At 38.8% G+C, this 27,961-nt stretch overlaps 4 protein-coding genes across 4 annotated transcripts; 2 read left to right on the top strand and 2 right to left on the bottom strand.

The window, feature by feature from the left end:
* The first annotated feature begins 1,430 nt into the window (after positions 1 to 1,430).
* On the top strand, positions 1,431 to 8,256 carry LOC133708209 (WAT1-related protein At5g07050-like). The gene is made up of 7 exons (XM_062133671.1): positions 1,431 to 1,701; positions 1,921 to 1,983; positions 2,074 to 2,190; positions 2,284 to 2,515; positions 2,812 to 2,975; positions 3,027 to 3,197; positions 8,121 to 8,256. Exons 1-7 carry the CDS (start codon positions 1,496 to 1,498, stop codon positions 8,254 to 8,256), a joined length of 1,089 nt encoding a protein of 362 aa, XP_061989655.1. The 5' UTR covers positions 1,431 to 1,495.
* A 1,276-nt stretch (positions 8,257 to 9,532) lies between these two features.
* LOC133712232 (WAT1-related protein At4g08300-like) lies at positions 9,533 to 12,309 on the top strand. The gene is made up of 7 exons (XM_062138346.1): positions 9,533 to 9,850; positions 10,062 to 10,124; positions 10,219 to 10,335; positions 10,429 to 10,660; positions 10,897 to 11,055; positions 11,131 to 11,282; positions 11,846 to 12,309. Exons 1-7 carry the CDS (start codon positions 9,645 to 9,647, stop codon positions 12,021 to 12,023), a joined length of 1,107 nt encoding a protein of 368 aa, XP_061994330.1. The 5' UTR covers positions 9,533 to 9,644; the 3' UTR covers positions 12,024 to 12,309.
* A 227-nt stretch (positions 12,310 to 12,536) lies between these two features.
* On the bottom strand, positions 12,537 to 15,299 carry LOC133708861 (transcription factor bHLH104-like). The gene is made up of 4 exons (XM_062134418.1): positions 14,921 to 15,299; positions 14,690 to 14,767; positions 14,423 to 14,585; positions 12,537 to 12,998 (listed from the first exon to the last, which is right to left on the bottom strand). Exons 1-4 carry the CDS (start codon positions 15,097 to 15,099, stop codon positions 12,741 to 12,743), a joined length of 678 nt encoding a protein of 225 aa, XP_061990402.1. The 5' UTR covers positions 15,100 to 15,299; the 3' UTR covers positions 12,537 to 12,740.
* Positions 15,300 to 15,966: 667 nt separating this feature from the next.
* LOC133708860 (electron transfer flavoprotein subunit beta, mitochondrial) lies at positions 15,967 to 20,356 on the bottom strand. Its single transcript, XM_062134416.1, has 5 exons — positions 20,162 to 20,356; positions 19,778 to 20,062; positions 19,605 to 19,685; positions 18,112 to 18,206; positions 15,967 to 16,453 (listed from the first exon to the last, which is right to left on the bottom strand). The coding sequence occupies exons 1-5, from the start codon at positions 20,228 to 20,230 to the stop codon at positions 16,228 to 16,230; spliced, it is 756 nt and encodes a 251-aa protein (XP_061990400.1). The 5' UTR covers positions 20,231 to 20,356; the 3' UTR covers positions 15,967 to 16,227.
* Positions 20,357 to 27,961: the final 7,605 nt, after the last annotated feature.

Below are 27,961 nucleotides of genomic sequence, written 5' to 3'. Positions count from 1 at the left end.
AAATTGATCAATATATTGTGCCTGTAGTGTATTCATTTTGGTTTTGGGAGTTCATACAATTCACTGGACGGCAATAATATGATTTTTGGGAGGCAATAATATGATTATTGGGGGGCAATAATATGATTACTGTGGGACAATAATATGGTTACTGGGTTTTATTAGGGACCGATAGCCGGATTCCGGTCACCGGTTGCCGGATTCCGGTCACCGATCGCAGGATTCCGGTCACCGGAGTCCGGCAAGGTATTCAACAACTTCTCTCTCTAAGTGAGAAAGAAGGAAAGGGCAAAAAAGTCCCAAAAATAAATAAAAAGAATAAAAAAAGAATTAATTGGGTAATAGGGAAATAATCACTTAGAGTGTTTTGGGTAAATGGGGTTAAAAAACTCATGCTGGAGCAAGTGGGCAATTTTTAAGCTGAAATTGGGTAAATGATCATTTCCCCTTAAAAGGGGATTTGTTAATAGCTCGGGAAATTAATGTACGTTCTAAATTTTACTCTGCTGCTTGTTCAGCATATTAGGGGCAGCGATTGTCATTGTTGGCCTATACTTCTTGTTGTGGGGGAAAGAAGGTGACGAAGTTTACATCATTAAGTGTGAAGACTCATCTTATCAGACATACGAAAAGGAGAAGATGACAGAATACGAACAATCACTTCAGTCAAGAAGGATCATTACATGGTGAACCCTGAAGATTAATTGGATGATCATCAATCAAATTTCGAAATCAATAAAACCCGAAACTAGAAGACGAAGTTGACTAGAAATATTAAGGAGCACAGATGGGAGCATGAGAAAGAGAGAGAGGGCAGACTGTATTACTGTTAACTCCCAACTCTCCTTAATTTTCATAAAGTTTCATCTATCTCTTTATTTGATTTATCTATAGTATTCGCCTCTTGTTTATTCAAGAAACCCTCAAATTTCATCTACTTCAATATAAGCATGCACAAGGTAGTTAAAATACTGACAAATTTATAAATGAATATGAAAAATGCATAAGCTTGTGGATATGAGAAAGAAATCTATCCTGAATGATCGTGAGAATTGAACTTGTGACTTTTGATGTTACTTATTCCAATAAACCAACAGGCCACAGCTCATCGGCAATGCTGTGATGAGGTCAATTGCACAGCTCTTCTGGCCACGAATTGGTGTATATATAGGAAACCACGTCATCTAAAATATCAATAGTGCTAAGCAGATTTTCCCAAAAACTCTGAATGCAAAAGCTATATTCCAAATTGATGGAACGACACGCAAGATTCCAATATTGAGCACAGTAATTGCCTCCACCTAATTGAATACAGAGGGTCCTGAAAAAGGTATGCATTGAGTGTAAATAATATACGTAATAACTAGAAACATGAAATAAGAATCAAGACTGAACTATTCTCTAATCCTCTATATGAATACTTGCTGAAGTGCTCTAGCTACCAGCTTGTCAAGAACTGAAACAGGATAAGGAAGAAGAGGGAAGAGAGGAGCTTATGGCACAAGAGCCAAGTTCCCATGTGGGAACTTACAAGAGGTTCAAGCCACACCTCCTCATGGTTTTATCTCAAGTGGCCTACGCATTTCTCTATTTCATTACTGAAGCTTCCTTCAATCATGGGATGAACCCTCATGTCTACATAACTTATCGACATATCGTGTCTGGCATAATCATGCTCCCTTTTGCCTATTTTCTTGAAAGGTTATATGTGTGTACAGTTGCCTTTCCATTTTGTACTAGTTCAAGGTAATGCTTTCTTGTTAGATATCTGGTCAATGTCATCCAGATTGGCAATCGGATAACATAACAAAAAATATTGGTTCAGCAAAATCGTCCATGTCTGTTATGGTACATTGACATTTCTACATATTTTCATTACATCATGTGTTTAACTATTGATCTTTGATTCTCCTTCAGCAGAAAAGACAGACCAAAGCTCACATTTGCGGTTTTCTTGGAATTTTTCCTTATTTCTTTTCTGGGGTGAGAACAAGTAGAACCCATATATGCTTCTGAGTTCTGACATTTGAAGGCAAAAATAAAAAGTCTGATTTGGTGTCTTTTACAAAACAGGATAGGTTTGACTTTAAACCTGTACTATGCAAGCTTAAGATACACCTCTCCAACCTTCCTTGCATCAATGATCAACACCGTAGCTTCCCTCACTTTTGTGATTGCAGTTTCACTCAAGTTAGTACACCTCTCCATCCAGAAATCCATAGAATTCATCTTTTATTATTAAGTATATCAATTTATGCTATGCTTAAGAAATTAATCAATCAGGTTGGAGGTTCTTGATCTTCGAAATCCTCGCGGATTAGCAAAAGTTTTGGGCACCGTAGTCTCCTTAGCCGGTGTAATGACCATGACTTTGTACAAAGGACCTATTATGAGAAATTTATGGAGTCCACTAATCCATATTCAAGGAAAATCTTCCATCCATGAGAACAGGTTGAAGGGTTCAATTCTAACTGTTGCTAGCTGCATAACATGGTCTTTATGGTACATTATGCAGGTTTTTAACTCTTACTCTGAACTATATGCCATTCAACTAGTCTGTAAAACATAAATAGTACTGCTTTCCTCACCAAGCTTGTTCATCAAACTTCAGAACTCATCTGTTTCTAAAAGTTACTGACATATGTACTGACAGTACATTATTCGGAGAATAAATTTGGCGACTATTGCATTTTGATAAATATGTAGATGAATCATATGCAAGCAATTTAATGAAGACAAGAGATGCAACTTTGTGATTAATTTATCCAGATGATATTGGTTTATGATGCATGCATATTATTTATATTCTAGGCAATCACATTGAAAAGATATCCTGCAAAACTATCACTGACAACATGGATGAGCTTCCTAGGGGCAGCACAGTCAGCTGTCTTTGCAGTTTGTATAGAACATAAACGAGTTGCTTGGACAGTTGGATTCAAGATTGACCTCTGGTGCATTTTGTATTCTGTAAGGTTCAGGATTCTGAAAATGTAAAAATTGATTTGTTAATAGCCAATGGTTAGATTCTGTATTTATATGCTGGGAGGGGTGTGCTCTGGCCTAATATTCTTTATTCAACTATGGTGCACACTAGAGAAAGGACCTGTCTTTGTGACCATGTTTGATCCCGTCTCAACAATATTGGTGGCATTTCTAGCATACTTTGTGCTTGGTGAAAGACTCTACATTGGCAGGTAATTTTGGATTTTCTACTCAGATATGCATTTTTTGGCAATACTTTCTTAAAAAAGCAGATTCGTGGTTCAATTAGCAGTTTCCGCATAGTGTCATGTTATGCTACATTGTCAGCCTGAATGAAAAATGTGGATCAAGTAGGATTATCTAAATACATAGAATTAATTACAATTTACCTCCCGAACTATAGGGTCGTTTTCATTTTCATACCCAAGTTTCACATGCTGTCATTTACATACCTAAAATTAACTCCGTTAGACGTTTTCATGCTCGGAGTTAAATACTCCATTAAATAAATGTCTAACAGACTATCTAACTCTGGGTATGAAAATGTCTAATGGAGTTAATTTTAGGTATGTAAATGATAAAATTTGAAACTTGGGTATAAAAATGAAAACGCTCCTATAGTGCGGGGGATAAATCCGTGGTGATTCACATTCTTTTTTTTTTTAGAAGAAACGTCAATTTTATTGATGCAAAATGATTAAGTACATTCTCTAGAAGTAATCCACCTGACGTAGTCGGAAAATAACCCTAGGTTTACAGGCAATAAACTTAAAACAAAGATTCTGGAGTCCACCAGAGATAAAAGAGAAAACTCTCAATTTGATTAATAATATGATAAAAGATAGGTTCTGCAGCTGTTTAAAGTTGCTTATATATGAGAAAAGAAACCGTAGGGCGACTAACAATGAAACCCTAAAACCCACGGGTTAAAACAAAACAAATCCAAAACAAACTAGAAAACCGAAAATTCTGAAAAATAGTAAATTGCAGTTTTGAGGCCCTAAACGACCCCAAAAGCCCGAAAAATTCCACACATCATGGCAAAGCGACGAGTTTTGTTCCTGGCGTCGTTCCCTTTGCGGAAAGCTATAGCAATCGCTATTCGGACACCGAATGCCAAAGTTGCAGCAAACCGGGTTTTCCTCCTTTTCCACGATCGATCTGTTTTTCAATTCTTATCGCCATTCGCTCTACATCAGTCTCCTCCACCTCCGAAGAACTCGACCCCGAGTTCTCTTCAAGATTTAGAACATCATCTTCACGAAACTCATGCAGATCAGCAACATTAAAGGTGTTAGAAATGCCCATGGAATCAGGAAGTGCAACAACATAAGCATTGTCGTTGATCTTCTTCAGCACCTTAAAAGGACCATATTTTCTTGGCTTCAGCTTGTTGTAGGTACCAACAGGAAACCTCTCCTTCCTTAGAAACATCATCACGTCATCACCCTCTTGGAACACTTTAACTCTTCGATGCTTGTCAGCTGCAACTTTATACTTGGCATTAGTTTCTTCCAACTTGGCCTTAACTTCTTCTCTAACAGACTGCACATCCCTAGCCATGCCCTCAGCAGCAACACTAACACCAGGAACTTTAGGAAGCTTCACTAAATCAACCACATGTCGAGGAACAGCAGTATAAACTAATGAGAATGGTGACTTCCCTGTGGCGCTATGCACAGCACTGTTATAAGCAAACTCTACCTGTGGCAAGGCATAATCCCACTGTTTGGGCCTATCTCCACAAACACTCTTGACCATGTTACCCAAAGTTCTGTTAGTAACCTTTGTTTGTCCATCAGTTTGAGGATGAGCTGTGCTGCTACGATTCAAAGCTGTTCCAAACATTCTCCACAACGTAATCCAGAAGTGACTAAGGAACTTCGTGTCTCTATCAGAAGTAATGGACTTGGGCACTCCATGCAAACGAACCACCTCCCTGAAAAATAGTTTGGCTATATTGGAAGCATCAGCTGTCTTCTTACAAGCTATAAAGTGCGCCATCTTGGAGAACCTGTCAACTACCACAAACACAGAATCCACACCCCTTTGGGTACGGGGTAATCCCAACACAAAGTCCATAGCAAGATCCTGCCAAATATCTTCAGGAATAGGTAAAGGTAAATAAAGACCAGTATTTTGGGATTGACCCTTAGAAACCTGGCAGGTGTAGCACTTCCTCACAATAGCTCCTACATCCTTCTTCAGCTGTGGCCAGAAATACCTCTCCTCAAGGCTAGCAATAGTTTTATCTCGGCCCAAGTGTCCACTCAAACCCCCTCCATGCAGATCTCTGATCAGTTTCTCCCTCAATGATGAACTAGGAATACAAAGTCGATTGGCCTTGAATAAATAACCATCATTCACATAGAAATCTGCAACTGCATGATTGCTACTGCACTTGGCCCAAATCTTCTTAAAATCAACATCTTCCTCATATAATTCCTTCAAGAGATCAAAACCCACAATCTCCTGAGCTAAAGTGACCAGCAAGGAAGCCCTCCTACTCAAAGCATCTGCCACCCTATTAAGAGTACCAGATTTATGCTGAATTACAAAAGGAAATTTCTATAGAAAACTCACCCATCTTGCATGCATCTTGTTCACAATTTTCTGACTATTAAGGTACTTCAAGGCCTGATTATCAGTGAACAATACAAATTCTCTCTGGATTAAGTAGTGCTCCCATTGCTTCAATGCCCGGAACACTGCATAAAATTCCTGATCATAAGTACTCCACTTCTGACGAGCTTCACTCAATTTTTCACTAAAGAACACTACTGGTCTCTTCTCTTGTGACAACACAGCACCTACTCCCACGCCACTAGCATCACATTCCACCTCAAACACCTTGTCAAAATTGGGAAGAGCAAGAACCGGTGCAGTACAAAGTTTCTCCTTGATTAAAGCAAAACTTTTTTCTTGTTCTTCTCCCCACTGGAATTTGCCTTTCTTAGGAACAAGGAGGACTGGAACTGCACAAGGACTCATACTTTCACGAATGAACCCTTTCTTCAGCAAGTCTTCAATTTGCTCCCTCAAAATCTCATTCTCCTTAGGACTCATGCGATAATGGGGCAGATTAGGCAAACTAGCTCCAAGAACCAAATCAATCTGATGCTGAATGTCCCTTATAGGTGGTAACTCATTGGGCAGCTCATCCTAAATTAGCTCCTCAAACTCTCCCAACATATTCTGCATTTCCTTAGGGATCACCATATCTTCCTTTTCTGTGGTCAACAACCCTTTAATCACCACTGGACAAATAACTTCAGATTCTTTAAAGGCTTCCTCCATCTCGATTTCACTACTAGACAAGGTCAGAAAACTCTCCCCTTTCTTTACACTAGATCTCTCAAATTGATAAACAGGAGCCATGGAAATTTTATGACTATTCCACATAAACATCATCACATTATCTCTACCTTTATAAGTCACATCCACATCATATTGCCAAGGTCGCCCAAATAATATGACAAGCATCCATATCAATAATATCACACAGAACTTCATCTTTATAATGCTTACCAATGGATACTGGTACTTTGCAGGACTCAGCAACTCGAACTTGTGGACCTTTCTTGACCCTAAACCTGCTCTGATACCACCTGACGCAGTCGGAAAATAACCCTAGGTTTACAAGAAATAAACCTAAAACAAAGATTCTAGAGTCCACCAGAGATAAAAGAGAAAACTCTCAATTTGATTGATAATATGATAAAAGATAGGTTCTGCAGCCGTTTAAGGTTGCTTATATATGAGAAAAGAAACCCTAGGGCGACTAACAATGAAACCTTAAAGCCCACGGGTTAAAACAAAACAAATCCAAAACAAACTAGAAAACATAAAAAATTCTGAAAAATAGTAAATTGCAGTTTTGAGGCCATAAATAACCCTGAAAGCCCGAAAAAGCCCACACATCCTAGCAAAGCAACGAGTTTTGTTCTTGGCGTCGTTCCCTTTCCGGAAAGCTATAGCAATCGCGATTCGGACACCAAATGCCAAAGTTGCAGCAAACCGAGTTTTCCTCTTTTTCCACGATCGAGCTGTTCTTCAATTCTTATCGTCATTCGCTCTACATCAAATCTCCTCTAGAAAGGGAGGTGTAGAAGTATAAAAAACATTGCAAGGCCTATTACATAATGCCCAACGAGCAAGAGAATGAGCAGCAATATTCCCTTCCTGATACAAGTGTGGGAAAGTACTTCCAGGCAGCTGAGGAAAAAGAGCCAAAACATCATCATAAACAACCCGGAGCTGAATAAATGATTCCTGGATAGAATGCATAGCCTATACCAACAATAAGGAGTCCGATTCTAGACAAACTGGATCCAATCCCTAGTCAAGAACTAGCCTGCAAGCTACTCCATCAGCTAGTGCCTCCACTTGAGTAGGAGAAAAAACTTGATCAAAGCTAATAGCCATCCCACAGATAAATAAACCATTCGCATCACGTACCACAATTCCTGCACCACCAGAATGAGAGTTCACATCAAAAGCTCCATCCATGCAAACACTGAACCAACCAACAGGAGGCTTCTTCCAGCCATGCTTATTGCGTGGGACTTGGGGGGTGGGACATTTGCTTGAAGATAATTGGCATGCCAAACTTGAGCACTAAGTAGAAGAGATCGAGGCTCACAATTTTCGTTCTCCCACACTTTATCATTCCTTGCTTTCCACAAAAACCACAGCTTCACCAAAAGACATCAATGTGCATGGTGATTCACATTCTGGTTACACTACACAAATATCTATAAGACATCATTACATTGTGCTTGGTTCAACTTTTGGTTGCTAGGCACAACTGAATGAAAACCATTGATAAGAACCAATCAAAGTGCAACAATCATGATTCAGTCTAATAACACCATCATGTGATATCAGATAAGACACCAGTATTACTTTTTGATAAAGCGGCAAAATAATTTGACATGTTATGCTGTTAGAGACTATAAATGAAATTACTGGTTCGGTTGAACCATGAATATTATAATCATGAAGCACGATTTGACAAAAAAATAGGTTGGATATCTCACATACCATCATTACCGTGTTCAAGCATTTTTAATTTAAAAGATTTGTTAATAGCTCGGAAAATTAATGTTCTAAATTTTCATCTGTGGTTTGTTCAGCATATTAGGGGCAGCCATTGTCATTGTTGGCCTATACTTGCTGTTGTGGGGGAAACAAGGTGATGAAGTTTACATCATTAAGTGTGAAGACTCATCTGATAAGACATACGAAGAGCATAAAGAAGACAGAATATGAACAATCACTTCAGTCAAGAAGGATGCATTACATGGTGAACCCTGAAGATTAATTGGATAACCAATGATCAATCAAATTTCAAAACCAATAAAACCCGAAACAAGAAGACAAAGTTGACAAGAAATATTAAGGACCAAAGATGGGAGCATGAGAGAGAGAGAGAGAGAGAGAGAGTGCAGACTGTATTACTGTTAACTCCCAACTCTCCTTAATTTTTCATAAAGTTTCATCTATCTCTTTTATTTGATTTATCTATAGTATTCGCCTCTTGTCTATTCAAGAAACCCTCAAATTTCATCTACTTCAATATAAGCATGCACAAGGCAGTTAAAAGACTGACCAATTATAAATGAATATGAAAAATGCATAAGCTTGTGGATATGAGAAAGAAAACTATCCTGAATGACCATGAGAATTGAACTTGTGACCTCGGATGTTAGTTATTCCAACAAACCAACAGGCCACAGCTCACCGGCAATGCTATGATGAGGTTAACTGCACAGCTCTTCCGGCCACTGATGTAGGACGAGATTTTAGCCAATTTCAACAAAAAATCTCGAAAAGAAAGAAGCGTCTTCACATTAAGAAGAATAATTTGAATATTGAAAATTGGTATTCAAATAGGCTTCTTAATGATGGAATTAATCATAAATTACTCTTTTGGATATATCGGGATTCTCGAGCAAAATCTTGATTGGGATTCCAAGCGTAATATTCTTTAGTAGCTAGGATTCTATTTCCGATTTTTATTTAATCATGTTTAATTAGGTTTTCTAGTTTTAGTCTACAATAAATTGTTCTTTTATGTTTTCTAGTTGTATTAGGTTTATGCTATGTGCCCTATATAAGGCACCTCTTAGATTGTAATTTTCATTCAACTTATCAATAAAAAAACCAAATATTAGATAAGTTTCTCTATGTTTCTTACGGCTATGCCCGTAATTGCTAGTGGATTCTAGCTCATCTCATATAGCTTTCGACGCTTGACGGAGCCTCTTACTATCGTGTTCACGCTTTCCGCAACAGCCACAAATTAATTTATAGGAAACCACGTCATCTAAAATATCATTAGTGCTAAGCAGATTTTCCCAAAAACTCTGAATGCAAAAGCTATTCCAAATTGATGGAATGACACGCATGATTCCAATATTGAGCACACTAATTGCCTCCACCTAATTGAACACAGAGGGTCCTGAAAAAGCCATCCAGAGTAAATTCATTATAATATACGTAATAACTTTCTAAAGAACCTAAGACTAGCAACATGAAATAGAAATCCAAACTGAACCATTCTCTAGTCCTCTATATGAATACTTGCTGAAGTGCTCTAGCTACCAGCTTGTCAAGAACTGAAACAGGATAAGGAAGAAGAGGGACGAGAGGAGCTTATGGCACAAGAGCCAAGTTCCCATGTGGGAACTTACAAGAGGTTCAAGCCACACCTCCTCATGGTTTTATCTCAAGTGGCCTACGCATTTCTCTATTTCATTACAGAAGCTTCCTTCAATCATGGGATGAACCCTCATGTCTACATAACTTATCGACATATCGTGTCTGGCATAATCATGCTCCCTTTTGCCTATTTTCTTGAAAGGTTATATATGTGTACAGTTGCCTTTCCATTTTGTACTACTTAAAGGTTTCTTGTTACATATCTGATCAATATCATCCAGATTGGCAATCGGATAACATGACAGGACATATTAGTTCAGCAAAAATTGTCCATGTCTGTTATGGTACATTGACATTTCTACATATTTTCATTACATCATGTGTTTAACTATTGATCTTTGATTCTCCTGCAGAAAAGACAGACCAAAGCTCACATTTGCTCTTTTCTTGGAACTTTTTGTTATTTCTTTTCTGGGGTGAGAACAAGTAGAACCCATATATGCTTCTGAGTTCGATCTGACATTTGAAGGCAAAAATAAAAAGTCTGATTTGGTGTCTTTTACAAAACAGGATAGGTTTGACTTTAAACATGTACTTTGCAAGCTTAAGATACACCTCTCCAACCTTCCTTGCATCAATGATCAACACCATAGCTTCCCTCACTTTTGTGATTGCAGTTTCACTCAAGTTAGTACACCTCTCCATCCAGAAATCCATAGAATTGATCTTTTATTATCAAGTACATCAATGTATTCTATGCTTAAGAAATTAATCAATCAGGTTGGAGGTTCTTGATCTTCGAAATCCTCGTGGATTAGCAAAAGTTTTGGGCACCGTAGTCTCCTTAGCCGGTGTAATGACCATGACTTTGTACAAAGGACCTATTATGAGAAACTTGTGGAGTCCACTAATCCATATTCAAGGAAAAACTTCCATCCATGAGAACTGGTTGAAGGGTTCAATTCTAACTGTTGCTAGCTGCATAACATGGTCTTTATGGTACATTATGCAGGTTTTTAACTCTTACTCTGAACTATAAGCCATTCAACTAGTCTGTAAGACATAAAAAGTACAGCTTTGCTCACCAAATTTGTTCATCAAACTTCAAAACTCATCTATTTCTAATTAGATACCGGCATATGTAATTACAGTACATTACTTGTTAATAAATTTGATGAGTATTGCATGAATAATTGGGACAAGATATAGAATTTTCTGATTGATTTGTACAAATGGTTTACTTTCTAGGCAGTCACATTGAAAAGATATCCTGCACAACTATCAATGATAACATGGATGAGCTTCCTAGGGGCAGCACAGTCAGCTGTCTTTGCAGTTTGTATAGAACATAAACGAGCTGCTTGGACAGTTGGATTCAACATTGACCTCTGGTGCATTTTGTATTCTGTAAGTTTCAGGATTCTGAAAATGTAAAATTTGATTTGTTAATAGCCAATGGTTAGATTGTGTATTTATACGCAGGGAGGGGTGTGCTCTGGCCTAATACTCTTTATTCAACTATGGTGCACAGTAGAGAAAGGACCTGTCTTTGTGACCATGTTTGATCCCGTCTCAACAATATTGGTGGCAATTCTAGCATACTTTGTGCTAGGTGAAAGACTCTATATTGGCAGGTAATTTTGGATTATCTACAGAGATATGCATTTGATTCCGGCAATACTTTCTTACAAAAGCAGATTCTTGGTTCAATAAGCAGTTTCCGGACAGTGTCATGTTATTTTACATTGTCAGACTGAATGAAAAATGTGGATCAAGTAGAACTAACTAGTGGTGATTCACATTCTGGTTACACTACACAAATATCAATAAGGCAACATTAGACTGTACGCTTGGTTCAACTTTTGGTTGCTAGACACAATTGAATGAAAACCATTGATTAGAACAATATCAAAGTGCATAATCATGATTCAGTCTAATAATACCGACATGTGATATCAGATAAGACAACACTACTACCTTTTGCTAAAGCGGCAAAACAATTTGGCATATAATGTTATTAGAGACTGTAAATGAAATTGCTGGTTAGATTGAACCATGAATATTACAATCATGAAGCACATTTTGACAGCAGAATATGTAAGTCGGATATCTGATAAATTCATGCATTTCTAATTTAAGAGATTTGTTAACAGCTTGGAAAATTAATGTTCTAAATTTTCATCTTTCATTTGTTCAGCATAGTAGGCGCAGCTATTGTCATTGTTGGCCTATACTTGCTGTTGTGGGGAAAAGAAGGTGATGAAGTTTACACCACTAAGTCTGAAGAGTCTGATCAGACAAATGAAGAGGAGAAAGATAACAATATGCCGACGATTTCTTCAGTCAAGAAGGATGCATTACATGATCAACCATGAAGAATTAGATCATTCCCTTGGAAACCACTGAGAAGCACATCATGAATCAAAATTCAACACCAATAAAACCTAAAACACGGAAATGATTCACTGAAGTTGGCAAGAAGAGCCAAGGAGCAGGAGAAACAGAGAGTGCCGACTGTTTGTTACTATTAACTCCCAACTGTGCTCTTTGTTTGATTTGTTTATGGTATTTGGACTTCATTTATTCAAGAAAATCCTAGGCCATGTATTCAAATTGATTTGCCAGTACCGTGGTATAAATTATGGTCACAAAGTCACTGGTAACAAACCTAAAGCTGCTTTAGGTTTGTTACCAGTGACTTTGTGACCATAATTTGGGCACTGTACAATAAAAAAAATTCAGGCACCACAAGAGAGAAAGAAAGTCACTGTAATACTACATGCTTTCATGTCACATCAAGGATCTTATCTCATCTTTGAATATCTGAAATTAACCTGCCTCATCATGTTAGGAATTAAGAGCCTCTTGTAAAAGGTAGGGCATAGATGTACACTGTCAAGACTGGACATTTATAATTTATTCTCAAAAAGCACCTTCTAGCTACATCAACAATTCTATCACACATTTGCCATCAGCCGAATTAAATCAGGCAAATTGAAAAATCAGTGACATGTACATTTGTCAACAAGTAATAAAAATTTTAAGTAAATGCAAAACAAAGCATCTATTGTTGTCCAAATAGTTCTGTATATCTAAGCAGCAGGAGGCCTAAGCTCGTGATCACGAGATGTATCACGGGTTGATGGAGGTAAATAGTGCCACATTGGAATCATGCCATAGCTAGGATAGACTGCCATCTTGCTTGCCCCAGGGTGATATGCGGCAGGGACTGCTGGGTGGGCTGGCATAAACCCAGAAGGTGGAATGGTCATAGCTTTCAACTGCTGTTCCAGCTTTTCTTTGTCTGCTTTCAGTACAACTTTCTCTTCACGAAGTTCATTCTTTTCTGCCTTTTATATACAAACAGTAAAAAGTGGTCAGTTTCAAGATTTCTCTTTTACTATTTGAAAAATGTGAGGATTGTTCGCACCATCCAACCTATCACCTTGACTATAATGTCCTATTCATGTACCCAAAGAGTTCAAAATAACCTTATAGCTCATTTGAACTATGAGATTCAAATATAAGAATTATAGTTGTAATCAAAAAGTTTTGATCAGAACCTACCAACGTATATATGATTTGTATAGGAAAAAAATAATGAACGAACAAACATATTTATACATATATTTGAGGTTGAAAAAGTTAGATTATATTTAGTCATTTGACATGCATTATTATTATATTAAGCAATTTTATGATTTGTCTGACCAATGTAGACTTAAACTCAAAATTCAAATCTCTTCATGTATAGCCTTTCATCCAAATGCACCATAAGTAATGCATGCTTTTCATCAAATACAATGAATTGAAAACCAGTCCATCATAGTAACCAAACCAAAGTGAAAGAAAGTACCTCACATATTCTTACAATGACTGAACCAAAGATTCGGTAAAATAGGGTAGGGGTTCTACAAACTTAGACTCTACTAGCTTAAAGTTTAAACTGGTACAATTATCATTATGCAGTAACAAAACAATAATAAGCTGGAATAGTAACAGAAGCATTACCAATATTGTTCCTGAAGAGAACGGTCGATTCTCTTATGGGTGCCAACAATACTCCAGACCCCGTAGAGCCTCATTTGGTGTTTTGAGACTAGACCCTATCCTAAATAGTAATAACCGTAATTTCTGCTTCTTCTTTTTTGAGAAGAATAACCGTAAATTACCATAATTGTGCATTTCTTTGGCAGAATCAGCTTACACAGCACATCAGATCATTGTTGAAATTGATCGATCATATAAACGGAGAGGAGCTATCCCGGGTTTCAAGGGAAACAAAATGGATGGTTTTACTATTACTCGACAGTTACCGCAACCCACATGAAAACCTTACAAATAACTAAATCAACAGAGACTTTAACCACCACTATGAAGTTACAGATGACTCATGCTACCAATGGCCAATTTAACTTTTAAAACCAATATTCTGTTTACTTGAGCAAATCCTCCGGAATTTCCATCTCTCCAATCTCCTACTTCAAAATTAGATGAACTTATGAGTGTTATTGGCTGACTAAAGATCACCTAACGCCTATCAAGTCTACTTTACAACTATCGTGGAGATGCATATCATCCCCTCATCATCTAATCAATCTAAACAAACATGACCATAACACTTGATCGCTAACAGCCACAGACCCAAGATCATGAACACCAATATACGTTTTCAACAATAAAAAAACATAGTCTCAGCTACCAAATCTCACAATAAAACTTTTATGCAATCAAACAAGATCAGTTTCAAAAGTAAATGAGCCATAAAGAGAACCTTTAAACTCTTTATCTCTTCAAGCAACTTTTCATTTGTCTGTGTAATCTCCTGAGCTTCAGCTCTCAGTTGGGTCAAGACCCTAATGGCATCATCAAGTATAGCAGGCTTGTCAGTCTTGGCTGGCCTCCCAGGTTCCAAAACAGCACTCAAATCCACAAACCTGAAATCACCAAACACCCAAAAAAAAAAAAAAAAAAAAATCTCCATTCATTTTTTATCATCATCACAAAAACAAAAAAGAAACAGATTCGATTAGATGCATACTTGTCATTCAATCTCTCCCTCCTCAATTTCTCACGGCAAGCTTTGGCTCCTGAGCCACTCCAAGACTCGGTTCGTCCCCTAATCATACAAAAAGCAACGATCTTTATCAAAACCCAGAACGCATTGGCACTCAGATTATCGAAAGCAACGATCTTTTTCAAAACCCAGAACGCATTGGCACTCTGATTATCAAAAGCAACGATCTTTCTCATTGAATTCACAAGAACATACCTCTTGCGAGGGCACTGTTTTTCCTGGGTCTGTGAGGGAGCAGCAACACCACTATAAGAAGAGAATTCGATCTCAGGAAATGAAGGGCTGGGATTGGACCAGAGAAAATTGGGGAATTGGGGTTCGTCGATCAAGCTGGGGTACCCAAAAAAGTCTTCTATGCCTTCCATTCCATCCATCGGAGAAGAAAATACAGAGAGAGACGGAGTCCTAAGTTCTATCACTTCTATGCTTGAGAGGGATTTTTGTATTGAGAAATTGAATATTATTGCTGCTTTTGTTTTTAGGGTGACGAATGTGAATGTGAATGTGAATGTGGTTCAAAGAAGAAATAAGAAAGGGTCCTTGTTGCCCTCCATTGAAACCATCATTATGTTTCTTTATAAAGTGAATTTGTTGAATAAACAAACTGGATATGGAGAAAGTCTTGTATTTTGCGAAACATTTCACTGGTCTGACTGTGTAATTAGAAATCAACATAAAAGAATAAGTGAGTGAGCTAGGTATTTATAATAATTAATAATGTGGTTTGTATTACTGTATTACTAATTAGTTTGTTAAAATTGAACTATGTAGCATGCGCTTATAACTATTTAAGACATCGAAATGGTTAATAATATGAATAAAACTTTGTCGACGAAGTTTGTGGTTATCTTAGTTTACTCAAGATTAAATCCGCACTAAAAACGCTTCTAAACTCTCGAATTAGATAGAGCTTCCTATTTTAGGATGGGTAGGAAAGAGCAAAAATTGGCTTGAAAACCCAAAGAAAAGACACACTGGACTCCCCAAATTTTCCTCTGTTCTTTTACAGGAGACCTTTTCTCTCCCATCGTATAACATGAACAACTGTTGATAAGTATATTTAGTATGATAAATATGCCATAGTGGAGTGTAGAGTCAGTTTATTTATCATGATCTATATGATGTCGCTTCAACTAAAGAACAATCATTAATAGGTTGATTCCAGCAAGCCAAAAACAACAAACCATAGCCAACCGCCCAACCCCCACCAACCAAATAACAAGAACCAACACAAGATCAAATACATAAACAAAAATGTGTGAGCATTCTTCTATTTACTTCCAAGAACACCACCACTTCAGAGTAATTGGTACTTACTAGTCAATTTTGGATGACTGGAGCCATGTATGCTACACGGAATGACGGAAAGTCAGTTTCAGTAAGTCAATTTGATGGGAAAAAGATACTTGTATTATTAGACTGGAGACTGTTGCAATTGAAATTTTAAATCCTTGATCAGCTTGATCGGGGCAAAGCCTTTGAGCAAAATAACTAGAGTAAAATCAAATGACACGGGCTTCGTTTTTCAGCTTGTCAATCAGCTCATCCACGGAAGAAACGATAACCCCTGCTTTTCTCTTGGGAGGTTCTGTGACTTGAACCTCTTCTATGTCGGATTTGATTTCCACATTCAGATCCTGTGGAGTGAACTTCTTTATGACCTTTGATTTTGCTTTCATTATGTTGGGGAGTGTTGCATACCTTGGTTGATTTAGCCTCAAATCAGTGCTGCAAAGGGGCCAAAGTAAACAACTGTTAATTCATAAATTTCACCAGATATCAAGTCTAGGTAACCTCCCTAGTTCCTCAAGTTTGGCCTCAAATCAGCAGTCTGATCTTTTGGCTGGTTTTCAGACCGTTTATAATATTTTCAATTTTTCTAACATAATTATATGAAGCTGAAATATTTAAGCTATAGTTACATCACAGAGTTACAAGTGTTCTTAAAATATCATCAAGCTTAGTACTTCTATCACGTATGTCATTTTTTATGTATAGGACCCCCAACTAATTGATAAAATGATTAAATCACCGCCTTATATTTTTTGGCTAATTAATCAAGTGATTAGATCACCTCCTTATATAACAAATAAGAACCTTATCTCTTGTAAGTGTTTTTTTTATCATAAACCTCTTGAACATATTATTTTACTAGTGCTATCTATATGAAGAGTTCAATATATAAAAGAAAATAAAAACTAGTTTGACACCAATACACATATAAAGTAGTGCTGAACATGTTAATTTGCAACTAATCTGTACTATAACTAAAAGATAAGAGGGATTTTCCCGACTTTGCCAATTCTTCCTCTAGTGCCCTTTTAATTTATGTAGACAAGGAGTCTTAAGTTTTTTGTTCTTTTAAATTATATAATTAGAAAAAAGCAAAAAAAAAAAAAAAAAAGATTCCCACTCTTATTTTCTCCACCGTCACCACTTTCAATGTACTTCACACACGCTTCTATCTAGTAGAAGTTCATAGCACTTCTAGAACTAGTCACTTACCTCAATCACTTTATATAGGCAACCTATTTTATTAATGTCAGCAAAACATTTCTGTTACAGTTCAAAGATTCATTCAATTTTCACAAGACCAAATAATCTATCTTCATATGTTTATATCACCAAAGCCCTTTAAAGACAAGGATGGAGGTGATCCCACCACCAAGCCAGAACAAGAGGGGATAGGAAATGGATTTGTGAAAGGGCTTGAGCAGAGAAAGGTTGAGGAGAAAGAGAGAGATGGCATCATTGCCACAAAATAAAGGCTCTGTTTTCTTCGGTTTTGATAGAGAGGAGAGTAAATGACAAAAACTAGAAGTTCTAGCATATTCTCATAATAAGCATTCATCAGATATATATATATATATATTTTTTAATCCTAATATAACACTTATTCAACCCCAAGTTAACCAATCCTAATATACTGTGAGAAACGAGGTTATGAAATGATAGTGTGACTGTCTGGCCAACGATCATGATTCTTTTCACACTTAGAAACACTCCAGCTTCCTTTTCTTCTTGGAATTGCCTGGAGGGCTGGTTCCTTGTTGACTTCTAATGAATGATAAAAAATAAAAGAAAATAAAAACAAGCTGCTTTAGAATACTTGTCCATTAGCCTTCTTGAAATTTATAATTCCAAGGAAGTCCTGCTATGCTTTTCTTTCGAATATATACTACTACTCAAATGCAGAAAATAATTTTGGAACTTTATCAAATAGAACTTTGAACCATTGAAGTTTGAGAGTACCTATTTTCCTAATACCTATCCAGACAATCTTTTCAATGCCCTAATCATACCATTACGATTCAATTGAAAGTGAAAAGATGCATTCAATTAGTTTCCAAGTGTCCAAACACAGAAGCACAAGACAAGATACTTACGTAATCACTGCTGGTAAATCTAGACAGAGAGTCTCAAGACCACCATCTACCTCTCTGTCCACTGTCACTACCTGCTTCTCCTTATCCAGCACAACCTACTGGAAACGTTTAGTCATAAGAAGTAATTCATAAATTGTGTTGTATGAAAATAGGACAGCAAACGTATATATATCTCATTCAATGAAACCTCTTATTCAACTCTAAGAGAAATTTAAATACAGAAAAGGAAGCAACACTAAGACATAAATATTGAGTCTACCTTCATGTAGATTTGTATGTGTTTAGCTTTACATACAGATTCAAAGTGGACAAACATTATTGTTCTTTTTCCTTTCATAAGAAGGAAAAAAAAAAAAAATTGGAGGATAGGGGAATGATAGATGATTAGATGGAAAACAGAAAATTAGTTCTAATACTAACTAAACTACACCACTCTATTTATTCCAGGTGCTTGAAATACCTATGTTCTCTGATCCTTATTATCGGATCTGACCGATTCAAACCAAGACTATCAATGAAAAGAAAATTAAATAAGCACATTTGCTTAAGAGAACTAACTAGTAACGTGGGAATTCACACCTCACATATTTTCCCCAAATTACCCACCTCCATTGAGGTTCTCTACAACCTCGTTTCACTTTCAGTGCCTTTCCTTTGACATTCCACATTGTGACACACCTAACTAATGTTAGCAACATTCACTTTGAACAACTTAAACCAGGTTGTATGAAATAAATACAACTTCCGATTAATGATGGCATAGCTATAAGGTTAACCAAGACACATAAAAGTCATTGATATCAAACACTAGTCTACGAAATAGCGTCACGGTTAAAAGGAGATGTTTGACCGGATAAAAGTGGCTTTTCTGGGAGTGAAAGTCAACTTAGAGATCACAACTTATGCTGTTTGTAGATGGGAGAAAACGGATTGTCCAGGTGGTAGCTAGTGAGGCTCTAAGTAGAATATCTTCTAGATTTACATCTAACTTAACTCTACAGAACAAATCCTTTTAACCATCATAGGAGAGGAATGTCTTTTTAAACTCGACATCTTGAATTTAACATTATTTATAAGCCTCTGTACTTCATGAATATAATGCTCTTGAGCAAAACAGTGAAATGGGGTAGTCCAGTAGTTATTCAGCACAATCGCACAGACCTATATACATCAACTGTAATAATAAAGCAAAGTCAGTCTTGCCTTTCCCCACATCAACGTAAAGAATTTTGAACACAGCCCTTCAATTAGAAACCAATAATCAGCAGCATGAGCAAGCGAATACCAACACTCAAGATGGATTGATGTTTCAATTTACTGATCTAAAGTCCCAGAAGTCACACCTTTAGTGCACAACATCATCTCAAATTCAACTACACTTAAAACCTCAAAAACAACAATGCACGAACAGAATGATAACATTTTCCATATCGACAAAACACGAGAAATCCAATGAAGCACTGACATTTGCAAGTATCGTATTTCAAACTAACCTTTGAAGCAAAAGTGCCTTGAGGCCAGTTCAACAGCCCTGCCACCATTTGCCCAGTTTGATTGCAATCATCATCAATAGCCTAAACACACAAACACACATTCACAAAATGCATGAAAACACAAACCACATTTGCAAAGCCCAAATCTTTAACAAAACTCATCAACAAACTACCTGTTTGCCCAGAATGAGAAGACCAGGCTTCTCAAGCTCCACTAAAGCTCTCAAAAGCTTAGCAACCGATAAAGGGTATAACTGCCCACTAGTCTCCACGTGTATAGCCCTATCAGCGCCCATAGCCAGACCCGTCCTTAACGTATCGACGCTCTGTTTCATGCCCATGGTGACCGCCACGACCTCGGAGGCCAAGCCCGATTCTTTGATCCGAAGGGCCTCTTCCAAAGCAATCTCGCAAAATGGGTTCATCGACATCTTCACGTTCTGGGTCTCCACGCCGCTCTGTGAAAGACAAAAACCAAAAAAAGTGGTGGTGGGTTAGAGTTCGTGTGAGTTTGAACGAGATACAACGATGTGGGTTTTGGGTTGGGATGCCTTTGCCTTGTCGGACTTGACTCGGATTTTGACGGCGTAGTCGACCACGCGCTTTATGGCCACCATTATCTTCATGGTTGAGTTCTGTGAGAGGGAAATGGTAATAGGATTGATTTTGGATGATCACTTCTGGTTAAGACTTGAGAGTGAGGAAGAGAGATGCTTCGTAACGGCACTCCCGAGCTAGCTCATAGAGTCATGACTAGATAAATTGGTGCCCGAACTACTTGCTTTATTTATTATCAGAAACTCTTTCATTTTTATGAATTTTCGGCTCCTATTTACTTTTGGTGTCAATTTCCAACATAAATTTTATTTTATCTATTTGCTATCTTTTTTTCTTTTTTTTTTTATGAAAGGGGTTTGGAACCCAGCCTAGTTGGGAGGCTCAGCCCCACGCCCGGTTCCATTTATTGAAATAATACTTTGCAACGGGGGGACATAAAACCTGAACCCCGTGCTACATTAGAAAGATTACAATAATCCTCGTAGAGTACATCCTGAATAATAGCAGGAGTCTCCTCTAACCATACATCATCCAGTCCATCAACACTAGCAAGGCGTGCAAGCCTATGTGCAACACCATTTGCTTCACGGTAGATATGCCTTATTCTAAATGATTGAAAAGCAGTAAGGTAGTCTTTACAATCATCTAAAACACGACTTACCTCCGAAAAATTATCCTCCTTGCAATTTTGAGCAGCAATTAGAAGGGCAGAGTCGCTCTCAATGTCAATTTCAGACCAACCTTGGTGTATATCAAGAAGAAGACCAGCTCTGCACGCCTCAGCCTCCATATTAATGGCCGAGTGTGCATGCAGAAAAGGTCTTGCAATAGCTGCAATACCCGTGCCCAACTCATCTCTAACCACCACCCCAATGCCACCAACACCACAATCAGCCCTATATGCCCCATCAATATTGATTTTCAGCCTTCCCCGCGGTGGACACTCCCATTTCTTCAAAACCCTCTTCTTTTTCCTAGTTGCCTTTGGATGGTAACTCTGAAAATCCTCCAACTTCTGCCTACACCACTCAATCATATGCATTGGCTGAAACTGTTCTCCCTTCCAAATTAAATTATTACGCTCAGTCCAAATCAACCATAAAGCCATGCAAAAGTAATCAACTTGGTCAGCACTCAAGCTATCAAACATATCAAATTAATACCCAATCTTTCAAGCCACATGCAGCATGATCCCTTGGTCTTATTTTCAAAGGACCAAGATTCCAGACACATTGGAGGGCCATGCATTCCATAAATAAATGTTTCCCAGATTCCACCGCTTCGCAACAAAAGACACAATTAAAGCTAGGCAACCTAACCTTACGTGTGAGGAGAGCAGACCTGGTAGGTAACGCATCAAGGAGAAGCCGCCAGGTAAACACTTTGACTCGTGGAGGTACCACAGCCTTCCAGACCATACTCCAATAACGTCGCAGCGGACCTCCACTGAGAGCAGAAGACGTCGAAGCTGTATTCTCCATTTTCAATGACTTGCAATAAGCATGATAGCCACTCTTAACATTAAAAACTCCTTTAGTGTCAAAATGCCACACCAATCGATCCTCAGCCTGACGAAGACTCAAAGGGATTGCAGCAATTTTACTAACTTCTTCATCCGTAAATAACTCGTTCAACACATCAATGACCCACTCTTTATTTTCAGAATCAATCACATTTGCCACCACCCAATCCTCCGTTCCCTCCATCATAGGGGAGAAAGGTTTGAACGAGGTAGGGATGGGCAGCCACGGGTCAGTCCACAAAGAAACATTGCTCCCATCCCCAATTTGGTATCGAAGCCCCTTTTGAAGAACTTCTCTTCCTGCCATGATGCTACGCCATGTATAAGAAGCACCCTTCTTCAACTCCGCCTCCAAAAACGTACCATTTGGAAAATACTTAGCCTTCAACAATCTTGCAACTACCGAATCTGGCCTTTGAATCAACCTCCACCCTTGTTTAGCTAAGAGAGCTAAGTTAAAGCAATGCATATCTCGAAAACCCATCCCACCCTCCACTTTGGGGAGACATAATTTCTCCCATGAGACCCAATGTATCTTTCTATCATTTTCAGAGCCACCCCACCAAAACCGCGCCATAAGTTGGTGCATTTCGTTACACAAATGCTTCAGTAACTCAAAACAACCCATCACATAAGAAGGTATAGCCTGCGCAACAGCCTTAATCATCACTTCTCTACCAGCAATAGACAACGTTTTTTCTCTCCAACCCTGACACCGGGTTCTAATCTTCTCATTCAAGAATACAAAGGCCTCTTCTTTTGAATAACTGATATCAACCGGTAAACCCAAATACTTGTCATGTTTCTCAACCCTTGTAACCCCTAGAATGGCAGCCAACGCAAACTGAGGATCCAATTCTACATTCTTGCTGAACGATATATTACTTTTTTGCAGGTTAACCTGTTGCCCGGATGCACTCTCATATTCCCGCAGGAGACTCAACAACACCATACACTCAGACCGTTCTGCTTTGAAAAAAATAAACGAGTCGTCCGCAAAAAATAAGTGACTTATACTGGGGGCACCCCTACAAATCTCTACCCCATGTAACTTCTCATTCCTTTCTGCATGAATAATTAATCTCGAGAGGGCCTCAGCACAGAACAGAAAAAGATAAGGAGAAATAGCATCACCTTGTCGCAATCCGCGTGAAGGGATAACACGCCCTCTAGGCTCACCATTCACAATGAAGGAATAGGAGACCGTACGAACACAACCCATGATCCATCGCACCCACTCATCACAGAAACCCATTCTCCGCATAACCGCTTCCAAAAAAATCCATTCCACACGATCATACGCTTTACTCATATCCAGCTTCAATGCACCATAGCCCTTCTTCCCACTCCGACGCCTTTTCAAACAATGAGATACTTCAAAGGCCAAAAGAGAGTTATCTGAAATTAGCCTTCCAGGCACAAAAGCACTTTGGAAAGGAGAAATTAAGGTATTAAGTAAAGGCTTCAACCGGTTAGCCAACACTTTCGAGCCAATTTTGTAAATCACATTGCAAAGGCTAATTGGTCTCAGTTGACTCATGTACTGAGGAGTATCAACTTTCGGGATTAATGCGACAATAGTACCATTTACCGATTTCAAATGCTCATCTGAACCCACAAACGCCCTAACTGCTTCCACCACATCATCTCCAACCAAATCCCAAAAGGCTTGATAGAAGCATGGAGAAAAACCATCCGGGCCCGGTGCCTTAGAAGGATGCATTGCTTTAATGGCTTGATAGATCTCATCTGCCTCGAAACCTTTAGTTAAGCCCACATTATCTGCTGCTGAAATAGAATGAGGAATTGCTTCCAGAATATTCTGGAAGCTTGCCGGGTGAGAAGAAGAAAACAGGTCCCTGAAATAATTAAGCACTATATCCTCCAAATCCTTATCTTCCATACGCCAAACACCCCCATTATCAAATAGCCCCGAGATTGAATTCTTCTTCCGTCTATTACACGCTCGCTGATGGAAAAACCTCGGGTTTAAATCACCATCAGTTAACCAAAAAACCTTTGCTCTCTGCTTCCAAAAACATTCTTCACGTCGAAGCAAGTCATGCAGCTTTGTCTCGAGAGCGAGCCGGTCGTCATCCGGTGGTGCTGACAATGAATCATCAAAAAACACCGCCAGTTGCGCACGTATTTTTTCTATCTCTCTCATCAAACTCCCGAAGTGATCAAAGCTCCAGTTCTCAAGTTCTCTCCTCGTATTTTGAATTCTATTCCACAATTTATGGAAAGGATTATCACCAGAACCTCCTTCCCACCCTTTCTTAACTACCTCTCTGCACGTCTCCTCCTGCAACCAAAATTCTTCAAACTTGAATCGCTTTTTCTTCCTTTTCTTTTTTCGACGGACCTGATCTCGAACCTCCAGAACAATTGGAATATGATCCGACTTTGAGGGATTCAGATGACGCACAGATGAAGCCGGAAAAAGATTCTTCCAACTATCAGTGCCCAAGAACTTGTCCAGTCGGATTTTCACTTCTTCACCTCCCCTCTTCCCCCTCCAAGTAAACCTAGGCCCGAGAAATTTAAATTCACCAAGCTCACAAAACCCCATAGCCTCCTGTAGCCCCTCCATCTGTCTGCTTCTTCTAACAACCCCTCCACTCTTGTCGTCAGAAGATGAAATTTCATTATAATCTCCCCCTACAACCCATGGCAAGTTCCCAAGTAGACTAAGCTGACGCAACAATAACCAAGTTTTATAACGATTTTCCACTTTAGGTTGCCCATATAATCCTGTAAACCTCCACCTCTTTGGATCGCCAACCTCACCAATGACCACGTCAATATGGCTTTCCGAATATGACTGGAGTTCCACTTTGGTAGGTTCATTCCACAACAGACAAAGACCCCCTGACCTACAATACCCTTTACTTTTTTTTCCTTTTGACAAACTTACAATCCACCACAATAGCATTCTTCCACCCTAACTGAACTCGTAACTCACTAATATCAGCCGCTGTACATCTAGTTTCACTTAAAAAAATGATGTCGGGATGAATGAGGGAAATTATCCCTTTAAGCCCCGTCACTATCCAAGGGTTCCCGATCCCTTGGCAGTTCCAACATAGCACATTCATGACTCGTGATGGGCCGAGTCCGGACCCATCACGGATGGACAAAGAGGAGCACGTCCATTGCTCAACCTCGGAATTTTCGGAACTTTTGATGCCACCACCACACCCTTCTTTCTTCCACCCCTACTCTGAGTACTAGGCCTTACTGCATCAGGGGCTACCTCGGCCTGTAAGCAACCCCCCGATGCAGAATTAGTCTCCATCGGCCCAACAGGCCCATAAACCTTATTCCCCATCTTCTTCGCAGACTTGTCAGTCTTCCTATCCCCAATAATGCCAACTTCGTCTTGAAACCCACCAGGCCCATCCCTCAAATTGGATTCAGCAGCCACAGACACCCCTCCATCCACTAAGTTAGGCCGCAAAACACTCAGGCCCAAACCAGTCTCATTTGGCACCGTTGACTTTACTTTTAAATTATTCAGAGGCGGGAAACAAATCTTTCGTCCAAATAGAGTAAAATTCTGCCCGGATTTCTCTCCCCTATCCGCTATCCCATCTTTATCCTTGCCGAATTTAGTCTCAATTACACTTAAGGCTTGCGTTAAATCCGATGCGCATTGAATCTCTACTTCTCGTAAATCACGCGTATCCAAACTTGGCATCGCCTCCATCGTCTCTTACAGACGTCTCCGTTTTGGACCACGGCGGCCCTCCGCCTCCTTCCTCGTCTGAGCCCCATCAATTTCCATGTCAAAACCCCCTTCACCATCCCCTTCCCCCTCCTCCATTTCCTGCCTATCACGCACCATGCCAGATAGAGGAAACTCCGGCGCTCGCATTGACCACCCGCCACGGGCCTCCGCAAAAAGACCATACCTTCTCCCCTCATTAATCAATTGTTCCTCCGCCACTGCTCTCGCCCTTTCTTCCCTTTCCCGTAGCCACCAATCCTTCCTCTCTGCACAAAGGAGCTCATCAAACTATTTCTCGGTGATCACTCCAGAGCGAAGCAGCTCACACCTATTTGAGTCATGATCGAGTCTTCCACAGTAAAAGCAGAAAGTTGGGAGTTACAGATAGTCAAGCTCAAAGCATGACGCTCTACTCTGCCCCGGAAGTCAGATACAAGCAACTCTTCGCAGCGGCTTCTCCACATCAATAAGCACCCTCACCTTCAAGTTAGTGCCCAGATAAATACCCTGAACCGATTCCTCCATCCTTGCAAAGCGCCCTACAGCATTCCCAATCCTGACACCAGTTTCATGTTCCATATAAAGTGGGGGAATCCCCCATGCACGAACCCAAAAGAACTGCCAGTTCAATGAGATACTAAGCAAGTCCTCCATTCCATCAGTCGCTACCACCGCAAACAGGGCTCGATCGAAATGCCATGGACACCCCCACAATACCCGGTTTCGATCATATTCATGGGTAAAGGAGAAGACAATCCTATCGCTGCCCTCCAAGATACACGCCGAAACCCTAGGTTTCTTCTTCAAATTCTTCTTCGGCGTCTAGAGTGATCTCATCGTACCAATAAGCGCCTCCTTCCGGTAAGGCTTATTGGTCATCAACTGACCAACAATCAAAATTTTTTCCGTTTTCCACTTCCCCGGATCATCAGGCAAGATTATCTCCTGCGCTTCGTCCTCTGTCAGGACCAAGTTCCTTACCAAACCCCCAAGTTCATCCTCCATTGTACAACACAACGAACCAGCCGCTGTAGCCCACTCTCCGATCCTTTTACACTGATCCAACATGCGCTGTGAGTACAACGCCGACGAGAACACAACTGTCACCTTTGATCGACGACTAGAATCAAAGGAACCCTAACTCTCATACTCTAGAAAGAAACGCGAGAGAGAAGAGACACTAATATTTAGTTATCAAAATTCTAAACGTCTTTCTTCTAATTTGCTATCTTAAGTTTTCACAATTTGTTAATTTGCTATTTTAAATAGTTAGCCAATTACCTACATTTTCGTTATATTAATTTAAGAAAAATAATGGAAAATGTCATATTGGAGTTGTACATGATAAAAATGTCACATAATTTCCCACTTGATAAAAAGGTCTATAATGAATTGTTAGTTATATTAATTTAGTACTTATGAATATTGACTTGATCTTAAAAAAGGTCACTTTGGGATATTTTCGTTTCCCATTCCACACTTGGTATTAATATAATTCAATTTCAAAACTGAAATTCCGAATCGAAAAACTGAAATTCTGATCAATTCAATGAACACCGGCGAGTTTCTCAGCATCGAGCCTCTCAATCTCTAGTTCCCTATCAGTGAATTTGAATTTTCACAGCATGCTTTTCTTCATTTCGTTTCGATATTTGAATGTTGCGTTTTCATTTTTGAATTTTTCTTTTCTCTGGAGTCGAATTGAAGAAGCGGATCTCTTGTTCAATTCAGCTCTTGAATAAGACCGACAGCTATGTAGCTTTCAATGTATTTAATATCTCTTTGGATTTCATATTTTAATTTTTTACCTGCATCTTCAATAATCTCTTTTTTTGTTTGAAACGTATGGAATCAATGCTTAATTATAGACCTATGATTGTGTGTGGTGCTATATTTGTATGTACTTATTGGTAGCAGCTATGATGATATTATAGATCAGCTCCCTACATTATTTGAATCTGAAAGTCAATTTATGAAACCTGAGACTAATAAGTTCTTCCATGGACAAACTCCTCTGTTTGTGCTTGTATTTACAAAGGTTTATCTCCATATATGGCTACTTTGCTCTTTCCTTGAAAAGGTTTCACTTGCACAGATTCTGGGTTCAGATTTGCTATTTGAAAATCAATGCTTCTCTAGTGATATGATTTGGTGAACGAATTAGGTGGACAATTAGTTTGATTAGTTCAACTGACTGCTGAGTTAAGGGCTAACCTGGAGAAGAAAATTACGTCATTATTATCTGGGTGGCTTGTTTGTTTGGTTCTTGCTACTTGCAGCTCTTTAATAAAGTTTTAATACAACCAAAAATAGTTCGATGATGATTGTGTTCTTTGAAACTGGTCCTCATCATATCATCTTCATTAATTCATGAACCCAATCGAGGATGAATGGCATTTTCTAGGATAAGGAAAAGAAGAGTAGCTGCAAAATCTTGGCCAGAAAAAGCAAGCAGGTGTGTTTTGTCTATGGATACTTATCTAAAAGCTATTAAGATTGGGAAAATGTATGAATTTGATGATGCAAAATTTAGCAGCTTATTACTAG

The sequence above is a fragment of the Rosa rugosa genome, chromosome 5, assembly GCF_958449725.1.
Source record: "Rosa rugosa chromosome 5, drRosRugo1.1, whole genome shotgun sequence".
Taxonomy (NCBI): domain Eukaryota; kingdom Viridiplantae; phylum Streptophyta; class Magnoliopsida; order Rosales; family Rosaceae; genus Rosa; species Rosa rugosa.
Note: the sequence above shows the minus strand (reverse complement) of the source record. Positions and strands in the feature narration are given on the sequence as shown.